A 21656-nucleotide genomic window follows, 5' to 3' on the forward strand; every position below is an offset into this window, starting at 1 on the left:
TTAAATGACAATTATTTCATAAAAAGAACATAGTAGGAGAAATTGGCTCATGTGAGATGTGATTTATAATAGCAGACAGGAAGGATCAAGGGGGATTATGGAGCTCAACCCCTGTCCTCATAGGATATGGCCTGGACTGCTAATACAGACAGCTGAAAATGTGAGAAATGTTTCTGATTATCTGTTGGAAACAACTCATGGCAATTACTTTTTAAAAAATTTGGCACAAATGTGAGACTAAATCATACTGAATGTTTTTAAAGGAAACATACAGAAGAAATGATAAAAGTTGTACATTAATGGGGTGGTAGTGGGTATAGATCAATCGTGATTAATTTTAGAAAACAAAATGTGTGGAAATGAACATGTGAAACACAATGTGAATGAAGGAATGTGAAGAAAAATACACAGGAATGAAACACAATGTATATGAAATTTGTATGCAAATCAGTATAAAATTTAAAAAGGTTGCAAATTAATCACTTCACTTAGAGTAGTAGGAATAATCTTCTTGAACAAACAATTAAAAATTTCCGTCTTTGAGTTTTATTTTATTATTTATTGGGAACATTTCAAAGATAAAAACTTGTTCCTGATGAAAAAGTAGAGGTTGTATGGGCTGTCCACTTTCTTAAAATATTACTTTTCAAATTGGATCAGGTATGTTTCCACATTGCTCAGTGAAGATTTGAAGGGTATTTGGAGATAACCTACACTGTTTTTTGTTTGCTTCTATCAAGTTTCAAGTTTATTTTGATAAAATGTCAAAAATTTCCTCTTTTTATGACATTATTCTCTGGTTTAATTAACTAATATGGCAATTGTCCAGCAACACTAAGATTCATAAAAGTTAATGGCAAACTAGGAGATAAGTCATCTTTTCTCGAAAATGTTGGATAAAAAGAGTACTCTGCATATTCAATATCAGCTGCTGTTTTCCTGAAGAATGTTCAGTACATGCTGGCATTTAGTGAAAGAATTCATTGGCATTTTAGCTGAACAACTTTTGACTGTCCCTATTTCTGGTTATCACTTAAAAATTCTATTGTAAGGTGAAGAAATCAAGGTATTCAGTTGAAAAGGACTGATTGAATATTTTCTACATTTTTATGCATGAGACTCTACTTTTGCCTTTTTAAACAATGAATAAGTTAAAGAGAATTCACATAAAATTATAATGGTTACATACAGTTGTAAAAATCTGAAAATAAGACTGATAGTCAAAAGTAGAATGAATAGGAAATATTGACCTTGCATTATGCATTTAGTCAGAGAAATGTATTCTTGTTGGCCATTGTTTATAGAAAACTACTACCATTGCATTTTTATGCTGGTAAAAAATTAAGATAAAACATTTTTATAGTAGGAAATTTAAAAAATGAAATGGCTATATGTGCTCTTAGAATTTGAATTAAGGAAACTTGGGACACTGTAACATCTTTAAATCGAAGATGAGATAAGATGGCACAATATTTTTATTTTTTCTGAGATTTTATTTTATACTGTATTACTTACAAAGTTTGTATAAACTGTTTTTCCACCAGATCGTTCCCATTTCTTTAACCTACCCCTTCTTCCCATCAAATTGTGCAACCCTATGATTATCCTCCCCATTCTCACCCCTCCACTCCCACCCTCCCCGCTTAGATCCTCATACACATTTTACTAGTTATCTATTTCTACAACAATGGTCTTCTATAGTATTTGATCTTATGGGACTGAGTTAGTTCGCTTAGCATAATGCTCTCCAGTCCCTCCCATTAGGTAGTGATTTACAAAGTCATTGCTCCCGCGTGCTGCATAGTATTTCATCATTTTAATGTATCATAATTTTTCAATCCATTTGATTGTGGGACTGTTTTCATGTTCTTGTAATGATGCAAAAACCTGCTATGAGCACTGGTAAACAAGTCTCCATTTGTGCCTCAGTTCTTATTTTCTTGGGGTAATTTCTAAGTGGTGGAATAGCTTGGTCATATGGAATTTCTACGGTGAGCTTTTTTGAGGAAACTCCAAAGTGCCTTCCAGAGTGGGTGTACCATTTTACAATCCCACCAGCAATGTATAAGATTTCCTGTCTTGCCACCTCCTCTCCAACATTCATTACTTGCTGTCTTGTTAAACTATGACACTGCTACTAGAGTAAGATAGTATCTCATTGTGGTTTTGATTTGGAACTCTCTTACTGCCAGTGATTTGGAGCATTTCTTCATGTGTCTGTTTGCCATCCAAATATATTCTGAAAATTCTTTCCGTGTCTTTTGCCAATTTTGTAATTGTGTTGTCAATCTTTTCCTTGTGGAGTCTTTTCCTATAGGATTCTGTAAACTTTCATTATGTGACCCTTGTCTTAAAGGGTACTGCCAAATATTTTTTCCTAGTCAGTAGGTTTTCTTTTTACTCTGTTGGAAAGTCTTTGATGCGCACAGGAATTTAATCTTTAGAAAGTCCCTGTCTATTTTATCTTTTCCAGATTATGCATTTCTGGCTGTACTTGGCAGTCTTTTTATACCATAAACTAGGGCTCTGGTATAAGCTTGAATCAGTTTGTCTCTTACGATTGTTATGGTTTTGGGCTTTACTATCAGATTTCTGATCCACCATGGTGTGAGATGTAAATCCTGTTTCAGCTTTTTGCAGAAAGCAGTCCAGTTTTGCCATCACTGTTTGTTGAAGAGGTTGTCATTTCCCTATTTGATAGGTTTTATTTTCTTGTTGAATATCAATTGACCATAGATAGAACTGGGTCTATTTCTGATTTCTCAATTCTGTTCCATTGGCTTATGTGCCTGTCATTGTACCGGTACCATGCATGCTGTTTTGGTTACTACTGCTGTGTGTAGGTTTTGAGGTCATGGAGTGCTATGTCTCCCACTTCATTTATGTTTTTTTAGAAGTGCTTTGCTTATTTTGAGTCTCTTTCCTTTCCAAACAAACTAGACAATTCCCCTTTGATCTCTTTGAAAAATGTATTTTGTTTCTGTATTGGGATTGCATTAAGCATGTAGATTGCTTTTTGGTAGGATTGCCATTTTCACAATATTGAATCTTCCTATTCATAAGCAGAGCACATTTTCCCATTTATTTAGGTCTTTTATTGTGTCTTACTGAAATGTTGTGTAGTTTTTTTATACAGGTCTTTTGTGTCTCTAGTTAGGTTCACTTCCAGGAATCTCAATTTGTGGATGGTTATGTGCACCAAGTTGTACCAGGCAATCTGGAGGACAACTGCTTGGTCACCTGACTGGAAGAGATCCATTTATTCCCATTCCAAAAAAAAGGAACCCGACACTATGTGGAAATTATCAAACAATGCCACTAATAGCACATACTAGCAAAATCCTGCTGAAGATACTCTAGAAACGACTTGAACAGTACATTGACAGAGAACTAACAGAAATACAGGCAGGGTTTAGAAAGGGTTGTGACACTAGGGACATTATCGCCAGTGTCAGATGGCAGAGAAGGACATCATGTTCAGAAGGTTGGAGGAATAGTGTAGGAGAGGAAGACCACGTATGAGATGGATTGATACAGTGTCTGGGGCAATTGGGGTTGGTGTGTTGGAATTAGTGAGACTGGCTCTGGACAGGGAAGGGTTCAGAGCTGCTGTACATAGGGTTGCAATACAACACAGGTGACTCAATGGCACATAACAACATACTATATTAGTTGGTTTTTTTAAATTTAATCCTCTTATTTACAGTCAATAAGACCTTGAGGAAGGCCTTTGTATTCAAAGTTGATTGTTAGTTATTTTAAAATATTGTTAATATTTTGGAGGCACATTCTTCTAAGTGGTACAGCACTCTTCTGTCAATATGCTGTACTGAGGTAACTTGGGGTTGTTGTGATGCTAAACCTTGTGCCATTGGGGTGTCAAATGCCATAATGGTTACCCATGATGGACATGTTGCCAGGAGGGACGGGTCCTTGGAGAGGGACATCATGCTTGGGAGGGTGGAGGGACAGCGCAGGAGGGGAAGACCCTCTATGAGATGGATTGATTCGGTGACTGGGGTAATCGGGATGGGTGTGTCAGAGGCGGTGCGGTTGGCGCAGGATAGAGCAGGGTTTAGAGCTGTTGTGCTTAGGGACGCTATGAGTCGGAAATGACTCGATGGCACATAACAACAACAACAACCCAGTTTAAGACATATTTGGAAGCAGGAGTGGTATCCACTTCCTAAACAACATACCTCCAGAAATTCTATGAACTTTGATAAATGTCAATAGCTATAGAAAGGCGTCAGGCCTTTCGTTCATAAGATTGCTATGAGTCAACTGGAAGGCAATCAACAACAACAACAGTAACAACAAGCTTAACCTTGATGCAGACTAGGAGGCTGTTGTGTGAATAGAACAGAGGAATACTACATGGCTTAAAATTAAGAAAGGAGTGAATCAGAATTGTATCATCTCTCCAAACCTATTCCATCTGTACACTGAATAAATTTTTTTGAGAAGTTGGACTCTATGAAGAAGAATGTGGCTTCAAGATTGGAGGAAGATTTATCAATAACTTGCATTAGGCAGAAGCACTTCTTGCAGAATAATCAAAGAATACAGCCATCAATATGGATTGTATGTCAACTTCAAGAAAACAAAAATTTTTACCACTGGACCAATATAGACAGGATTATGATAGATGGAGAAAAGATTGAAACTGTCAACATCTTCATTTAACTTAAAGCCACAATTAACACCCTTGACAAGAGCAGTCAGGAAATCAGGAGATGTATTGTGCTGGGAAAGACTGCAGTTTGGGACCTCTCCAAATTATTGAGGAGTAATGATGTCAGTTTGAGGACTAAGGTGCATGTGCTATGCATGTGAGATCTAGGCAATGAATAAAGATGATAGAAGGATTGATGTCTTTGAGCTGTGGTGTTGAAGAAGAGTACTGAACATCCCATGGACTGCCAAAAAAACAAATATGTTTTGGAGAGGGTGTAACAGGAATGCTCATTGGAGGGAAAGATGGTGAAGCTTTGCCTCACATACTTTAGACATGTCGCTCAGAGGGGCTATTCCTTGGAGAGGGACATAATGCTTGGAAAGGTAGAGGGTTGGCAAAGGAGAGAAGCCCCACAACCAGTTGGTTTGACATGGTGACTGCCGCAATGGGATCTAATGTGTCAGGAAGTGTGAAGATGGTACAGGATAGGCAGGGTTCTGATCTATTGCTCATATCAACTCATCTAGCACCTAACAACAAACAAGAACAACCACAGAGTGTTAGGGTGCACTGGCACTAACCTGACCAGTTGGTAGGCATGATATTTACAAGCCAAATGTGAACAATGAAGACAGCATTGAATTAGGCAAATAGGGTTTTCACCTAAAGACACTTTGCTTTGTTTGTTGAATCTCCTGTTTTTTAAAAACAGTCCTAGTTTCCTGTCCACATTTGGTTTTAATGACTTGGTTTTACCAAGTCTTGTAACAGAAGAATGAACAGAATGAAAGTATGATTTCACAATCTAGTATGTGTATGTACCCTTAGTTTTTGGAGTTTAAGAGGCCTAGATTTAAAATGTGACTAACTAGTCTTTGGACCAGCTATTCTCTCCAGGCTTCAAGTGATAAGATTTGCCTTATGGAATTATTTAAAATAGTAAATTAAAATTATATCAATTATATAAAGTGGCACATCATGTGAACTCAGTCAAGAGTTGTGCCTCTCATAAAACCACAAGGATTCAACCAAAAAACTATTAGAGCTAGTAGGCCAGTTTAGTAGAGTGGAAGGATATCCAAAAATCAGAGGGATTCCTCTACAGTAACAAAGAGATCTCAGAGAAGGAAACCCAGATAGGAGTACCACTTACAATTATTGTTGTTGTTCTTGTTGATTACCGTAGAGTTGAGCACGACTCGTAGCCACCCTGTGAACAAAAGGCCTGAATCCCTGCTACAAATATCAACATTTATCAAATTTCATAGAGTTTCTGGAGGCAAGGTGTTTAGGAAGTGGATGCGACTCCTACTTCCAAACCTGTAATAGAATGCTCTTGTTTGAGTCACCTGTGATGCATAGCATACCCTATATACAGCAGCTCTGAACCCTTTCCTGTCCTGAGCCAATCTCACTAACTCCGATACACCAACCTTCATTGCACCAGTTACTGTATCAATCCATTTCATCTGGGTCTCCCTCTCCTGCACTATCCACACACCCTTCTGAGCATGATGTCCTCCAAGGACCAATCTCTCCTGGCCACGTGCCCAAAGTAAGGAAGCCAGAGCTTCAAAATCCTAGCCTCCAAGAAAGACTTGGTTTCACCCTCTCCCAAACAGACCTATTTGGTTTTTGGCAGTCCATGGTATGTTCAAGACTTTTCTCCATCACAAGAACCCGAAAGCATCTATTCTTCTGTCATCCTTAGTCAGTGTCCAACTTTCTGAAGCATAACAAGTAATTGAGAAGACCATGGCCTGGATTAGGTGCACCTTTGTATCTAGACTAACATTGTTGCTCTTCAGCACTCTGGTGAGGTCCATAACAGCAGATTTTCCCAATGCAGTTCATCTTTTGATTTCCTTGCTGCTGGTTTTAAGAGTGTTGATTGTGGTGCCAAGCAAGCTTTACTTGCTAACAACCTCTATCTCTTCTCCATCTATTATTGTGCTTCCTGAATGATCTGTTCTGCCTATAGATTGAAAAGGTATGTGGACAGGATGTATCCCTGGTGTACTTCTTTCCTAATTTTGAACCATGCAGTGTTTCCTTGCTGCTTCTTGGTCCAAATATAGGTTATATGTAAACACAATCAAGTGTTCTAGGATTCCCATTTTCCTCAAGGTTAGCCACAATTTTTTGTGATTCACATAGTCAGATGCCTTTGCATAGTCAATGAAACATAGACATTCTGGTACTCTCTGTTTTCTGCCATGATCCATCTGACATTGGCAATAATGTTCCTAATGCCATGACCTCTCTAAACCCTGCCTGCATTTCTGGTAGTTACCTGTCAATGCACTGTTCAAGTCTTTTCTGGATAATCTTCAGCAGGATTTTGCTATTGTGTGATGTTAGTGATATTGTTCAATAATTTCCACACTCTGTTGGGTCACCTTTTTTGGAATGGGAGTAAATATGGAAGTAGTTGTCCTCCAGATTTCTTGGCACAACTTGGTGAGCACATGCAGGGCAGCATTTGTTTGCTGAAATACATCAACTGGCATTCCATCAATTCCTGGAGCTTTATTTTTGGTCAAGTCCTTCAGAGCAGCCTGCACTTCCTCCTTCATCACCATTGCCTCTCGATCATATGTTGTTTCTTGAAATTGTTCCATGTCAGCCAATTATTTTTGGTACAGTGACTGTGTATCCTTCTTCCATCTTCTTTCAATGCTTCCTGAATCATTCAATATTGTGCCCAGAGTATCCTTAAGCATTACGGTTTGTGGCTTGAATTTATTCTTTAGTTCCTTCAGCTTAAGAAATACTGAGTGAGTTCAGCTCAATTAAGTGTGTTGTCCTAGAAGCATTAATAATGTCCTTATGGTAGGTGACACAGCCTTGTTTGCTGAAACTGAAGGGGAACTTGAAGCATTTGCTGAATGTATTAAAGAATTACAACTTTCAATATGAATTGCAACTCTACATGATAAAAACATATATCATCACTATCAACCCAATAGGCAATATGATAACAGATGGAGAAAAGATTGAGGTTGCTAATGATTTTATCTTGCTCTGATCTACAATCAAAACCTGTGGCACCAGCAGTCAGGAGAAACTCTGCTGTCAGGGACTCTCCGGAGTGCTAAAGGGTAATGATATCAGTCTAGACTAAGGTGTGCCTGATTCAGGTCGTAGTCTGTCTTCTCAATTGCTTGCCATGCATCTGAGAGCTGAACAAAGAGTAACAAAGATAGAAGAATCATCGATGTGTTTGAGTTGTGGCACTGGAGAAGAGTATTGAACATACCATGGACTTCCAACAGAATAAACAGGTCTCTCCTGGAGAAGGTGAAACAGGTTGCTTGTTGGAGGCAAACATTTTGAAATTCTGTCCCACATAGTGTGGGCATGTTGCAATGATGGACCAGTGTTTGGAGAAGGGTACCATGCTTGGAAGGGTAGAGGGTCAGAACAGAAGAGGAAGGAAGATCCTGGATGGAATTGATTGAGATAGTTACTGTGGCAATGGGGGTAGTTGTGTCAAGGTGGTGAGTTTGGTTCAGGATAGAGCAAGATTTAGAACCATTGTGCATAGGGTCTTTATGAGCATCATAGTCAATTCTAGGATACATAATAATACTAGTTATAACTAACTTATAACTAATTCAATAACTAACTTATTATTACTGATAAGGACACTAGTCCCTCAAGAATAACCATATCTTAATACCTAGAATTTGTGGGTACTTTACTTAATAAAAAGGACTTCTAATTATTCTTGATTATTTAATGGATCCAATCTCATCACAAGAGTATCTGAGGGAAAAAAAGGAGTCAAGATACTATATTGCTGGCTTTCAATATAGAGGAAGGGGTCACGATTCAAGGAACATAGGTGGCCTCCAGAAGCTGAGAAGGGAGCCCTCTTGGCCAAGATGTCACACTGTACTTCCAAAGGCACAGTTTGAATCCACAAGTTGCTCCAAGGAAGAAGGATGACAATCTCTTCCATGTTATTTAATAGCTCTGAAAACCTGCTGGAGGGTCAGCTATGGGTTGGTTCCTACTCCATGGCACACAACAACAACAACCAGTAGCTGGGAAGGCAAGGAAATGGATTCTCCTCTAGAGTCTTCCAGGGCCATGCAGCCCTATTGATGCTCAATTTCAGTCCATGAGACTTCTGGCTTTCAGAAATTTAACATAATGAATTTGTGTTTTTTAAGCCAATCAGTTGGTCATTATGGCAGTGCCAGAAAGAGATACCGTTTCAAACTAAAAGTGTCCTTGTTGGGACACTAAATATAAGGTGATGCAAATCTTAGCAAACTAAGTTCTTGGTTTGAAAATCCAATATGGAGACAAACTGAAAAGCTTCCTTGTAAATCTTTTCCTTGGTTTGATTTTGAGTCTTTGAGGCCCAGTGAAGCTCATCTCCTGGATTGCCATAGATTTATTGTTCTGGATCCAATAGCATTGCCAGGTAATAAAGAGAGAAACATATAGTAGTTTCTCAAATGTTTTGTAAAATTAGAGTTTACAAGAACACTATACCATTGAGAGAGTTGAATTTAGAATTAGGTAATTTGCTTCTCAGAGATGTGAAAATTTCCTGCCCAGTAAGCATAGAGGGCAGATAAACCAAAGAAAGAATGGGTGGGGAAAGGGATTATTTGTAAGGAAAAGCAAATAAGTAATGCTGGGCAGCTGAGATTCATTTAGTTATTTGTATGGATAAACAACATATGTGAGAAAATGGCCCTCCTCTTCAACTTGTAGACCTTAATAATCAGACCAAAAATTTGTTTAGAGTTAAGATGTCATGATTAGGTGGAAGACTAACCCCAACTGCAAACTATAGTAAAACCAAATAAGATAACAGAGTCCACTGGCCCAATCCTCAAACCTATGTTGTGAGGCTTTTCCACATTTCCATCTCAAATTCCTGCCTAGCTTCCATTTCTAGTCTATTTCCAGTAAGCCTGTTGCATTTTCAGATGTTTAACTTTTAAGAGTCAACATTTAACAATAATCTTCTCATTTCTTTGTCCTTCACCACTGGGTTCTTGTTATACCAGCTTACAGCCATAGAAAGTAAATATGAACTGATACCTTCAACCCTGTCTTCACATTAGAATCACTTAGGGTCTTTAAAATGCTGTTTAGGTTGTATTCCAGACCATATATGTGGAATATGGAAGTGTTGGGCCTGAATTTTTAAAACTTTTAAAAATTCTTTCCAAAACCCTCAAACTTAATTGACATCAAACTGGAAACGATTCATGGCTGAACCTTCAGTGGGTTCACTGGAGGAGAATGCCCATCTGGCCCCCAAGGAACTGCTGGTGGATTCCAACAACCAGAGACGTGTGGCTTGTGGACTCGCAGTGTAATTCTCTATGGACTACACAACCAGAGCCTCCAAAATCCCTGGAGGTGATTGCAATGTGCAGTCAAAGACGAGGATTGCCGGTCTGAATATTTATCCACACAGTACTCTTCTCATACAGTTAAAGAAACATTCATTTCAATGCACCATCTCCTTCTTTGGCTGCAACTTCCTACCTGTTCCACACATAGCAAAACAATTAAAGACATCTATCAAATCTGAAAGGGAGTTTTATAAAATCTCTGGCTACCTAGTGATAAAAGCTCCATGGTAACTTGAAGGCACACAGTTCAAATCTACCAGCTGCTCTGCAGGAGAAAGATGGTAAATCTCCTCCTGTGTAATTGCCTACCTCCAGAAATGGAAGCCTCTGAAAAGGGTCAGCTATGAGTTGGTTCTGACTAGATGGAATGTAACAACAACAAACAGCTAGGAAGAGGATCTGTGGTAGGAAGCAGCCAATGACAACCTGAAAGCTCAATGGCAGTGTGAGAATTGCTAGTTTAATTTCATGCCCAGAAAAAGATAACCAAATAGATAACTTAAACTTCATAAAAATTTAAATCTTTCATGCTTCTGAGGACATTAATCAAGAAAGTGAAGAGATAACCCACCAAAGAGGAGAAAAGAATCTGCAAATTTTAAATACAACAAAGATCTAGCATTGAGAATATGCAAAGAACTTGAGCAACAGGACAAATAATCTAATTAGAAAAGAAACAGAGGACCTAAACAGGCATTTCTTTTCTTTTATACTGGTTTACTTACAAAATTAGTATACATTGTTTTTCACATTAGATCTTTCCCCTTTCCTTTACCCACCTCTCCCTCCACTGATCACATTGTGTGAACCAATCATTAAGACCTCCTTTCCCCCACCCATCTTCACCCCTCTGCTTCCCCCTCTCCTCCTTGGATCCTCATACTTGTTCTACAATAATAGTCTTCTACAGTATGTGTCTTTATGAGATCGAGTTAGTTCACTCAGCATTATGCTTGCCAGTTCCTCCCAAGTTACGTAGTAATTTACAGAATTGCTCCTGCGTGCTGTAAAATATTCCACCATGAGAATGTACCATACTTTCTCAATTAACTCACACTGAGAAAATGAAAACTAAAGAACAAACTTGTACACCAATGTTCATAGCAGTGTTATTCACCATAGCAAGAACATGGAAACGGCCCAAGTGCCCAACCACAAAGGAATGGATTAAACAGGCATTTCTATAAGAAAGAGTGTAATTAGCTTAGCTTCTTACCGGTTACACATGTGTTCCTCCCATAATTTTTCCATTTTATAAATTTTAATTAAAGTTTTAATTGAGCATAAATTATTGTTATAATGATAAAAACCTTAACAAATCAATTATCCAATATGGCACATCACAGTAACGGTGAGAAAACTCGGGCTTGTTTATCCCTTCACTTCACTCCTCTCTTCTTATCCAGGGGACAGAAGGTCAATGTGAGGAGCCTGTCTATTTGGCTACAAATTCAAGCATTTCCTGGAAAGGCCTTTGGGTTTTTTTAGGTTTAAACTGAATGAATATTTCATCTATTTCCTTGTGAAGATGAAATACAATTATTTATAAAACAACTAGAGAAAAATATAAAGCATTTTTTATTTGGAACTCCATAGTGTGGTGCCAACTACAAGTACAATAATTAAGGGAAAGGAGAGAAAGCCTTTTCTCTAATGTTTGTTGCCTATACTACACAAGTGTTATGCCGGTAACCAAAGGCTTGTGCACCTCTAGTTGCTCCAATATGCCAACAACTCCTTTACAGACATTTGTGTAGTCTCTTCCTATTAAGATTCACAGTCTTGGAAACCTATTGGAAGGTCACTATGAGTTGGAATCAAGCCAATGGCAGTGAGTTTCACCTGAGTTGTTTCTTGTTGGTTTTTGGGTTGTTTTTTTTTTAAAATAATATTAACAAAGCTTTGCATATATGTGTTTATGCAGGGCTCTTGGTGGGCCAAAAGAGCCTCAAATTATTTTAAGAGTTTTATTTCAAATCATAAAATGAGGACCGGAATGAGCCTGGGAAGCAGATTACATTATGCAGGCACAAATAGGAGCATTGCTGGTGGTGTAGGTTCCAAGTTGGGCTGTTAAGTGATGGATTAAGCTCAAATCCACCAGCTGCTCTGAGGGAGAAAGATGAGTCAATCTCCTCCGATTAAGATTGATGTCCTGGGAACCACAGCAGAGGGACACCCTGAATAGGAATCAAATAGCTAGAATCAGGTATGGCTTGGTTTATGAAAAGTTTCCTTAAGTTGTCATTTTTGCCACAAACCTGGCAAATGAAGCAGAGATGCAAGCCCTTTACTCCTGCCTTCAGCGATAGCTAGCTTCACAGACTCTCCAGCTTTCCAGACCTGCTTCTGGTCTCCTGCCGTCAAGCTGGTTTTCTGTTTGCCTTGCCATTATTGCTTCTCCCCTCCACCCCTCAGTCTTTTTCTTACTGTCACTTTGTCTTCTTTCAGTTCTAGTTTTCATCGTTGTCTCTGGATATTACCAGTTGATACTCCTTCTAGTCCAGCATCTCTCTCACAACTTTCAACTCTGATTTTATCCAATTGAAGATGTCTTGTTGACCAAGCTTGCTCCATCATCTAGGTGCATGAGTGTGCTTGTAACGTTAAACACCAATGGTGAAGCACTTGACAAGACATAGCTAGAATAGAGTCTCTTGCTCTCCTTCTTCCTTTATCTAATTTGACCTCTCATCATCCATTATTAGTTGGTCATACTGTACTAACTTGTGCATTATTATGATGATGGGAACTATGCCATGGATATTTCAGATACCATCTGGGTAACAGATAGTGGGTCAGCTTCATAGAGCTTTCAGACTAAGGCAGACCAGAAAGAAAGGCTTGGTAGTCTAATTCCAAAACTTTACTAATAAAAACTCTACTGGACCAGAGGAGGATATCGTCTCCTATAGTGTGAGAAGATGTGCCCTTTGCATTGGACGGTATTAGACAATGGAGTCAGACATACCATTGATTCAATATGGAAGTGTCGAGTCAGACCTGACTCAACAAGTTTAATTATATCTGGTAACACATTCCACACTGGACATGTTCCACTGTACCACAGACTACATTGATTTAGTGGGATCACTTGGCTGGATATCACCAAACCCAGTAACTCACAATGTCACCTGTCCCAAAGACCATCTGTCTCAGATCATACAAGATACTTAAGTATTAATTATTAACTTTGATAATGAATAATATGGGATGATTGGTTATAAATGTGCAAAGAGCTGGAATCAGAAAATCAAAAGGGCCGAATCCCCTTGGCATTTCTTAAGCTGAAGGAATTGAAGAACAAATTCAAGCCTCGAGTTGAAATAATTAAGGATGCTTTGAGCAGAATATTAAATGATCCAGGATGCATTAAAAGAAGATGCAAGAAGTATATGGATCTCTGTGCCAAAAAGAGTTGGCTGATAAAGAAAAATTCAGTGAAAAAACGCTATGAGCAAGAGCTTGTGGTAATGGAGGAAGAAGCACAAGCTGCTCTGAAGGAATTAGCAAAAAAACAAGGCCCCGTGAATTGATGGCAAACCAACTGACATATTTCAACAAATAGAAGCTGCCCTGGAATGTGGCTCGTTGGTCTAGGGGTATGATTCTCGCTTTGGGTGCCAGAAGCTGCCCTGGATACACTCACCAAGTTGTGCCAGGAAATCTGGAGGAGAACCACTTGGCCAACTGACTGAAAGAGATCCATATTTTTTTCCCATTCCAAGGAAATGTGACCCAACAGAGTACAGAAATTATATAACAATTTTATTAGTATCACATGTGATAATCTGCTGCTGAAGATTATCCCAAAATGACTAGAACAGCACATCTACAGAGACCTGCCAGCAGTGCAGGCTGGGTTAAGAAGAGGTCATGGTACTAAGGATAATGTTAGATGGAACTTGGCTGAAAGCAGAGAGCACCAGAGGAATATCTATCTGTGTTTCATTGACTATGCAAAGACATTCAACTGTGTGGATCACAACAAATTGTAGCTAACTCTGAGAAGAATGGGAATCCAGAATACTTGATTGTGCTTATGGGAAACCTATACTTGGATTAGGAGGCAGTCATCAGAACAGAACAAGGAAACTCTGCATGGTTCAAAACTGGGAAGGGTGTATGCCAGGGATGTGTCCTATCTCTGTAACTTTTCAATCTGTATGCAGAACAGATCATCTGGGAGACTGGGCTCTAGGAGAAATGTGGTGTCAGGATTAGAAGAAGACTCATCAACAACCTGTATTATGTAAATGATATAACGTCGCTGAAACTGAGGAGGACCTGAAGCACTTGCTGCAGAACGTGAAGAACTGTAGCCTTCAATATGGATTGAAGCTCAACATCAATTAAAAAAAAAAAAAGATTCTCACCAGTGGGCTGATCTGCAGCATCATAATAGACAGTGAAGAGATTGAGACTGTTAACAGCTTCTGTTTGCTTGGCTCCACAATCAACACTCATCATACCAGCAGCCAGGAAGTCAAAAGACGAATTGTATTGGGAAAGTCTGCTGTCAGAGACCTCTCCAAAGTACTGAGGAACAATGATATCAGTCTGGAGACTAAGATGTGCCTCATCCAAGCCAGTTGGCAATTACGTGCTATGGATCAGAAAGCTGGACAATGACTAAGGATGATAGAAGGAAAATTGATGTCTTTGAATTGTGGTGCTGGAGTAGAGTATTGAATGTACCATGGATTGCTAGGAGAACAGATAGGTTCATCCTAGAGAGGTTGAAACCAGCTGTTCCTTTGAGGCAAGCACTCTGAAGCGCTGTCTAACATACTTTGAGCATGTTGTAAGGAGAGACCAGTTATTGGAGAGGGACATTGTGTTTGGAGGGTGGAAAGACAGCACAGGAGAGGAAGAACCTTGATGAGATGGATTGACTCAGTGACTGGGGTTATCGGGGTGGGTGTGTCAGACAGTAAGGTTGGCTCAGGATAGAGCAAAGTTCAGAGCAGTTGTACATAAGGTCACTATGAGTTGCAGGAGACTTGACAGCACATAAGAACAACAACAACTTCTTAGTTGAGCAATGAATAAGGTTGACAGAAGAATTGATGTCTTTAAGTTGTGTTGGAGATGAGTACTGAGTATCCCATGGTCTGCCAAAAGATCAAACAAGTCTATCATGCAGGAAGTGCAACTAGAGTGCTCCTTAGAGGCAATGATGGTGAACTTTCATTTCAGAGTATATGGGCATGTTGTCAGGCATGTTGGACATGGACATCACAGTGGGAAAGGTGGAGGGTCAGAGAAAGAGACGAAGGTACCACAAAAGGGACTGACACAGCAACCGTAACAACGGGGTTGAGCCAATCAGAAATTGTAAGGATGGTGAAGGACAGGGTAATCTTTAGATCTGATGGCCATAGGGTTTGCTATGAGTCATAAGCTACTTGTGGCACCTAACAACCACCACCACCACCACAACAACAACAACATTTCTTAGAGGGAACTCTGATGGCATAGTCCAAAAGGAGTTTCACTGCTTCCCAAAGGTGGCACCTCTTTGGAGGTTCAAATCCACAAGCAGCTCCATGAGATAAAGGCAGACATCTCCTATGTGAGTTACATGGTCTGAAAACACCCTGTAGAGTGTACCATGTGGTGGCTTCAACTCAATGGCAATGATTATGTGAGACTGCTTAGATTATATGACCATTAACAATAAAATTGCTTTGTAAAATCTTTCTACATTAAATTACAGAATTTGTAACATTATTAATTACAATATTATTAGTAACATAACAGCTTTTTGAGTTTTTTTCTTTTAATGAGTAATTCATATAAAAATTATTATTTACATAGGTACACAAATACCAGAAAACTTTATAATACCAGATTGTACAAACATCAGCAGCAAGGAAACAAATATATGTTCTTGCAGAATATGCAGAAAACAGCACATGACTTGAAGCACCAGTATCATTGGGTAATATTAGCAGTTCTGAGCAATGCACATTGTGTGTATGTGTGTGCGTGTGTTGAGAGTCACTGAGTCAAGACTGACTCATAGCTGACCCTTCAGTGGGTTTCAGAAGCAGCTAACTAATTTGGAGGTTATTGCTCATCTTTTCCCCACAGATCAGCCAGCGAATTTGAACTGTGTGCCTTTGGGTTGATGGCACAGCTCCTTACCATTAGGCGAACTGAGCCCCCTAAAGAGCACATTAAAAAGTTCAAGAAGTAAATTAGCATAGAATTTTAACCTTTTAGGTATATCAGTACCTGTAAGCTGAGCTTTTAAAAATATTTTGGTTGAGGAATATTTAGATTATAATAAGTTACTGCTGCAACACTGCACACAATTTTATTACCAGTCATTTTTGTGCCATTCTCTCTGACAGTGTCGCCTTGTGCATTCTGCAACCCCCTTTACTCTCCTAGTGATGCTACCACACTGACTCTCATCTTAAGGCATTAGTTAGATTTAGAATGACAATTTGGTTGCTTCTTATATACGGTTCTAACTTATTGAAACAGTTGCAGTGATTGTTGTGCTAATAAGAACAGCATATGATCTCAGTTTGCTATAATCAGTGTCAACCTTAGTTAGAGACAATGTAGAATCATATTGTAAAGGACTGTCTGGTGGTCTAGTGAGTAAGGAGTTGTGCTGCTAACCCAAAGGCAGACGGTTCAAAAGCACCAGCTGCTCCTTGGGAGAAAGGTGGGTGTGTGATTTACAGCTATGAGTTCATTCTGACTTCACAGCAATGAGAGAGAGCGAGAGCATGCCATCTTTAGATTAATAGTTTCTTCCTTTCCTCAAAGTCTGCTATAGTAACTGCAAATACTTTATACTATTTCTTTGCATTCATTTACTTAAAATTCAATCTTTTAGTAACTATTTCTAATGCATTAGCATTTTCCATTCCTATTTGTTATAAAACAATCAGCAAAGACACTGTAGAGACACTGTCTTTTTTTTCCATGAGGTCATATTCTGTTTAATGTTTTTGGGAGAATTTATTTTATGGTTATATTATAATTTGGTTTTGGGAGAATTTATTTTATGGTTATATTATAATTTGGGTATTTTACTAGTGTTCTTAAATTCATGCGGGAAAAAGAAGAGCTTTTGGATTAAATGATGTCTAGAAAACAGCCCATCTACTCTCCAAACCTACTTTGATTTATTTTATTAATTTGATGGTTCTTATCCTCCACTATCAGATGTCTGTAGTTACTTGTTCTCTAGTTACAAAATGCTGCCTCAGATGTATACTGGAATGGGAATATCTAAATCATGGGGTTAGTGTGGCAGAACCGAGTCCTTTTTACTCTCTATGTATCCAGAGTGCTTTGCACCAGGACATTCCTACCTGGATGCACTGCCTGACAAGTATCGTCGGCCCTTGTACCTTGTAGATCTATCACTCACCTTGTAGTGAAAGAGAAACAATCCACAGAACAGACTGTACAGATCTGCTGTGAGCAGAGAGAGGTTGACGGAAGTGGCGCTGGTTTTCTTTATGACAATTGGCATGAAGCTGTATAGACCAAACATGCAGGCACTAAAGCCAACGTAGAGCAGTCCTGGGGGAGGAAAGAGAGACAATGTCAATGCATGACTAGCGGCCACAGAGGTGAGGAAGAAGGGGAAATTGAGCACGTCACCCCTCCCTCACAGATGCCAGCTTCTCCTTTTAGCACACTAACTGTATTTCTCATTGGGTATTGCCTAAAAAGAAGTTTGCTTGTGGAAAATAGTTCTGTTTTTCCATTCATAGCTGATATTTGCTCCTTGTAGAAAAGGGGTGCCTCTTAGTATCTTTAAGGACAGAACCCTGCGTGGAGGCTCCTGACTATCTAGTACCCATTATACTGTAACTAACTCTTGTTATAAAAGTATTCACAATGCTTTTCATTTTTTAATTTCCTACTTGCAAAACAAGAGCAAAAATGGATGATATCAAGGATTGCTCACACAATGAACCGCTCACAATTGCTCATCTGGTGCTTAGAATTGAAAGGTTTCAAATGGAAAAGGGATCTGGGGCTTGAGTTAGGGGCTGGACTGGAATTCTGTGTGATCTTGGGAAGGCCACTTCATTGTCCTGAGTACAAGACTGTCAGTTCTCATAGATCCTTGAACCCTGCTCAGCTCTATCCTACCATCTTACTTAGAACACTGGAGATCTGCTGTTCTCTAGATGTAAATGCCTTGTAAAGTCTCACTGAATTGTTAGGCTTTGCAAAAATGAAAGTTTTTTAAAAACAGTGAAATAAAAGTCTTTAAAATGAAATATGATCTGTCTCTTGCACATTAAATTTCTATATTTCTACATAGAATCATGCCTAGATATACATCTTAAATACTGATTTGAAGGGTACTCTAATTTTGCATGCTCACAAGCAGTTATTAAAGCCACCTAGAAGTTAGCTCATCTTTCCCCAATGTTGATACATCATAAATGTAGAAAAACAATACACGTTTCCCTACCATGAAAAAATGGCATAGAATGAGCACAAGTAATACAAGTCACTGGACATTTGGACACTGAATAAAATTCCAAAGGAATCCTTCCTTAAATGGGTCTAGTGTATGTGTCCTTGGCGTTCTGTGAATTTGGGTCGGTTTGATAAGTATCTGATTAAAACTTAGCCCATCTGACTACAAATATCAATGATACTTCCAAAGAGAAATGTGATTTGCTCATAGGGAAAGTATTTATGGGTACAAACATAATTATATAATTTCTGATTTTAAGATTATGGAAAGTCACATCAGCCCTCATATAAAAAGTTATTTTTAACATTAAGTAAGAAAACTCAGTGCAACAGCCCCCTCTAGTGTGGTGGAAATGCCCCAAGAGGAATAACCACTGCCATTCTAGCAATGTAAGTTTTCATATTAATGCCCAATCATTAGTCAATTCTTCATTAGAAATTCTAGTTGTCTGAAATTATCAATTTCTCTGTTCACAGGTTTCAATTTTCTTATAACCAATGGACTGTAGGTGTAATACTAAATTATCTATGATTAATACATAAGAAGATAAAAAAATTAATTTGATTCCTTTATGGACCATGCGATTAAACAGAGTAGGAATAAGGTTTATCTTTAAATCAATCATCTAATAATGATCTTTTTTTTTCTCTTTTTAATTTAAATTTATTATTAATTTCAGTAAAATTCACAGAGACTTTGGATTTCCATTCACTCATTGTTGCACTTTTCTCCCCTCCCAAACCTCTCCCCCAGTACATTACCCTCTTGGAAAAGTACAAGAAAAATTCTTTCATTGTTTTACAAACCCTCCCCAACGTCCACTCCATGTAGCCTCCGCTCTAGACTCCTGTCATGACAAAAATACCTAATCACATATCCCTTTTAAATAGTTTTCTCCCTCATCTGTTTTGATACAGTACACATTATTGAACCCATCTTTCTCAGTCTTTCCCCAACACCAAGGTCAGTCCTGTTTTACAACAGTGGCACCATGCAGTATTGGTCCTTTTGTGACTGAGATACTTCACTCAGCATAATGTCCTCCAGAGTCACTCATTTTGAATAACATTGCATGAGTTCCTTGTTTTTCAATGAAGCATAGTATTCCATTGTGTGAATATACCACAGCTTCTCTATCCATTCGTTTGTTGATGGGCCCTTGCTATTGTGAACAAGGCCGCAATAAACATGGGTGTGCCTATATCTGCTTGGATGTCAGTTATGGTCTCTTTGGGGTATATTCCCAGTAGTGGAATTGCTGGGTCAAATGGTATTTGCAACCTTTTGAGAAAGCGCCATACCATCTTCCACACTGGTTGCACCCATCTGATAATAATCTTAATCAGAGCACAGCCTTTATATCAGGGCATCAGTGAGTTGAATTGTACTTAGTGGGATAGAAAGTTCAGGAATTCTATATTTCCATCACCTTCTTTAGCACACCATGAATTCTCATGTGTAGGCTCTGAAGTTTTTCATACACTCATTCATTCAACTGTTCATTCCATGAGTATCTATTATGCCCCAGGTACTCTGCTATTAACAAGGAATACAAAGGGAACAAGATAAAAGGGTTAAATAACTGCAGATGACAGTCCTAAAGAAAGAAAGGAATTTCTCTAATAGTGACTGAGAGTCTTGCTTTAGGAAGGTTGGTTAAGTAAACTTTCTTTGTGGAGATGACATTTACCTTGAATGTTGAAAGGCTAAAAGGGAAGAGGAAGCAGAAGGATGAAGTATTCCAAAAAACTCTCAAATTCATTACCATGAGTTGGAATCAATTCCCTTGGGTTTCTGAGGCTGTAAATGACACAGAAGAAAATTCTCTTTCTTGGACCAGCCAGTGTATTTGAACCACCATAGAGGCACTGTCTTTTGAGCTAGCAGTGTAACTCTACAGATTATACTAACAGAGTTCCTTGTTTGAAACATACTGTTTTCATGTACCATCAAGTTACAATGGACTTAGAGCTAAACCTCTGGCAGGTTTTCAGATGCAGTGAATTACACAGGAAGAGATTTCCCATGTTTCTCCTCTGGAGCAGCTGGTAGATTCTAACCACATTCTTTCGTGCTGGCAGCCCACCTACTTATCAGCAAGCCTTCAGACAGGGATCAGCTAATGGAAAGTCTCTGAGAAGAAGCAGGGCTTGGTGTGTTCTAGGAACTGTTACAGAATGGACAGGGACAAGAGATAAAATAATTAGCAAGGGATAGATTATGAATGGTCTCACAGGCCTTGGAAAGAAATTTCCATTTTCTTCTAGTTGTAATAGGAAGCCATTTAAAGCTTTGTAGCAGGTGGCTAAACATAATCTTATTTAAATTTCTACAGGATGTCTTTTACTATTCTGTAAGGAAGAGAGGAGGGAAGTTTGGACAGTAGAGACTGGTTAGACGTGTGGGCACAGGACAGATGCCAGCAGGCTTCCCCACAATGGCAATAAGGAAGAGGAGAAGTGGTTCAACAAGCCCTGGTGATGAATTCAATGATTTGTCCAGGATACAGAATGAATCAGATGGAGAAACCTGATGGACCCTTTCCTGATTTTAAACCACATGGCACCATTTTTCTGATTACTTCATTGGTTATATACTTTTCCCCCCCTTCTTTGGTTATATACTATTAAATGCTCTAGAATTCCCATTTGTATAAATAATTTATTATGATCCATAAAGTTGAACACCTTTACATAATCAAGAAAACACAAATTGTTGCGGGATGTTGGGGAGGAAGGAAGGGCCTCTGGCCAAGACAGATCACTTAAGCTTCAGATAAGTGCAAGCCTCCCAACGGCCTTTAATATGGAGTAGAGAAAGCTCCCCTGTGTTTGGCTGTATTGGCTTGAGAAAGCTCGCCACCTGGGAAGACAGCTGCCACATCTATTGAGCTGGGAGTGGTCCACACGATGCTGAGGTTCTCCTAACCAATCCACATGTCCCACATCTGTAAGCCCACCCTACCTGATCTTCCTGTGTTTTTAAGTGCAGTGCAGTCCCAATAAAATTGAGCTGAACTGACTCTCTGAACTTCTCCTGGAGTGGTGTATCTCTGTCATGCTTACCCTCATCAAGGTGTCACTGTCAAGTTGCTGGTGAACTGACAGCAGCAACAAGTAAAACATCC

At 38.9% G+C, this 21656-nt stretch overlaps 1 protein-coding gene across 1 annotated transcript in view; it reads right to left on the reverse strand.

The window, feature by feature from the left end:
* Positions 1–21656, reverse strand: part of SLC35F1 (solute carrier family 35, member F1) — a 711879-nt gene that overhangs the window by 48795 nt on the left and 641428 nt on the right. Inside the window, exon 7 of the mRNA XM_006879001.1 lies at positions 17459–17613. Coding sequence (XP_006879063.1) covers positions 17459–17613 — 155 coding nt within the window. The remainder of the gene's footprint in view (positions 1–17458; positions 17614–21656) is intronic.

This window comes from Elephantulus edwardii, unplaced genomic scaffold, assembly GCF_000299155.1.
Source record: "Elephantulus edwardii isolate Elephantulus edwardi_28Jun2011 unplaced genomic scaffold, EleEdw1.0 scaffold00002, whole genome shotgun sequence".
NCBI classification, from domain to species: domain Eukaryota; kingdom Metazoa; phylum Chordata; class Mammalia; order Macroscelidea; family Macroscelididae; genus Elephantulus; species Elephantulus edwardii.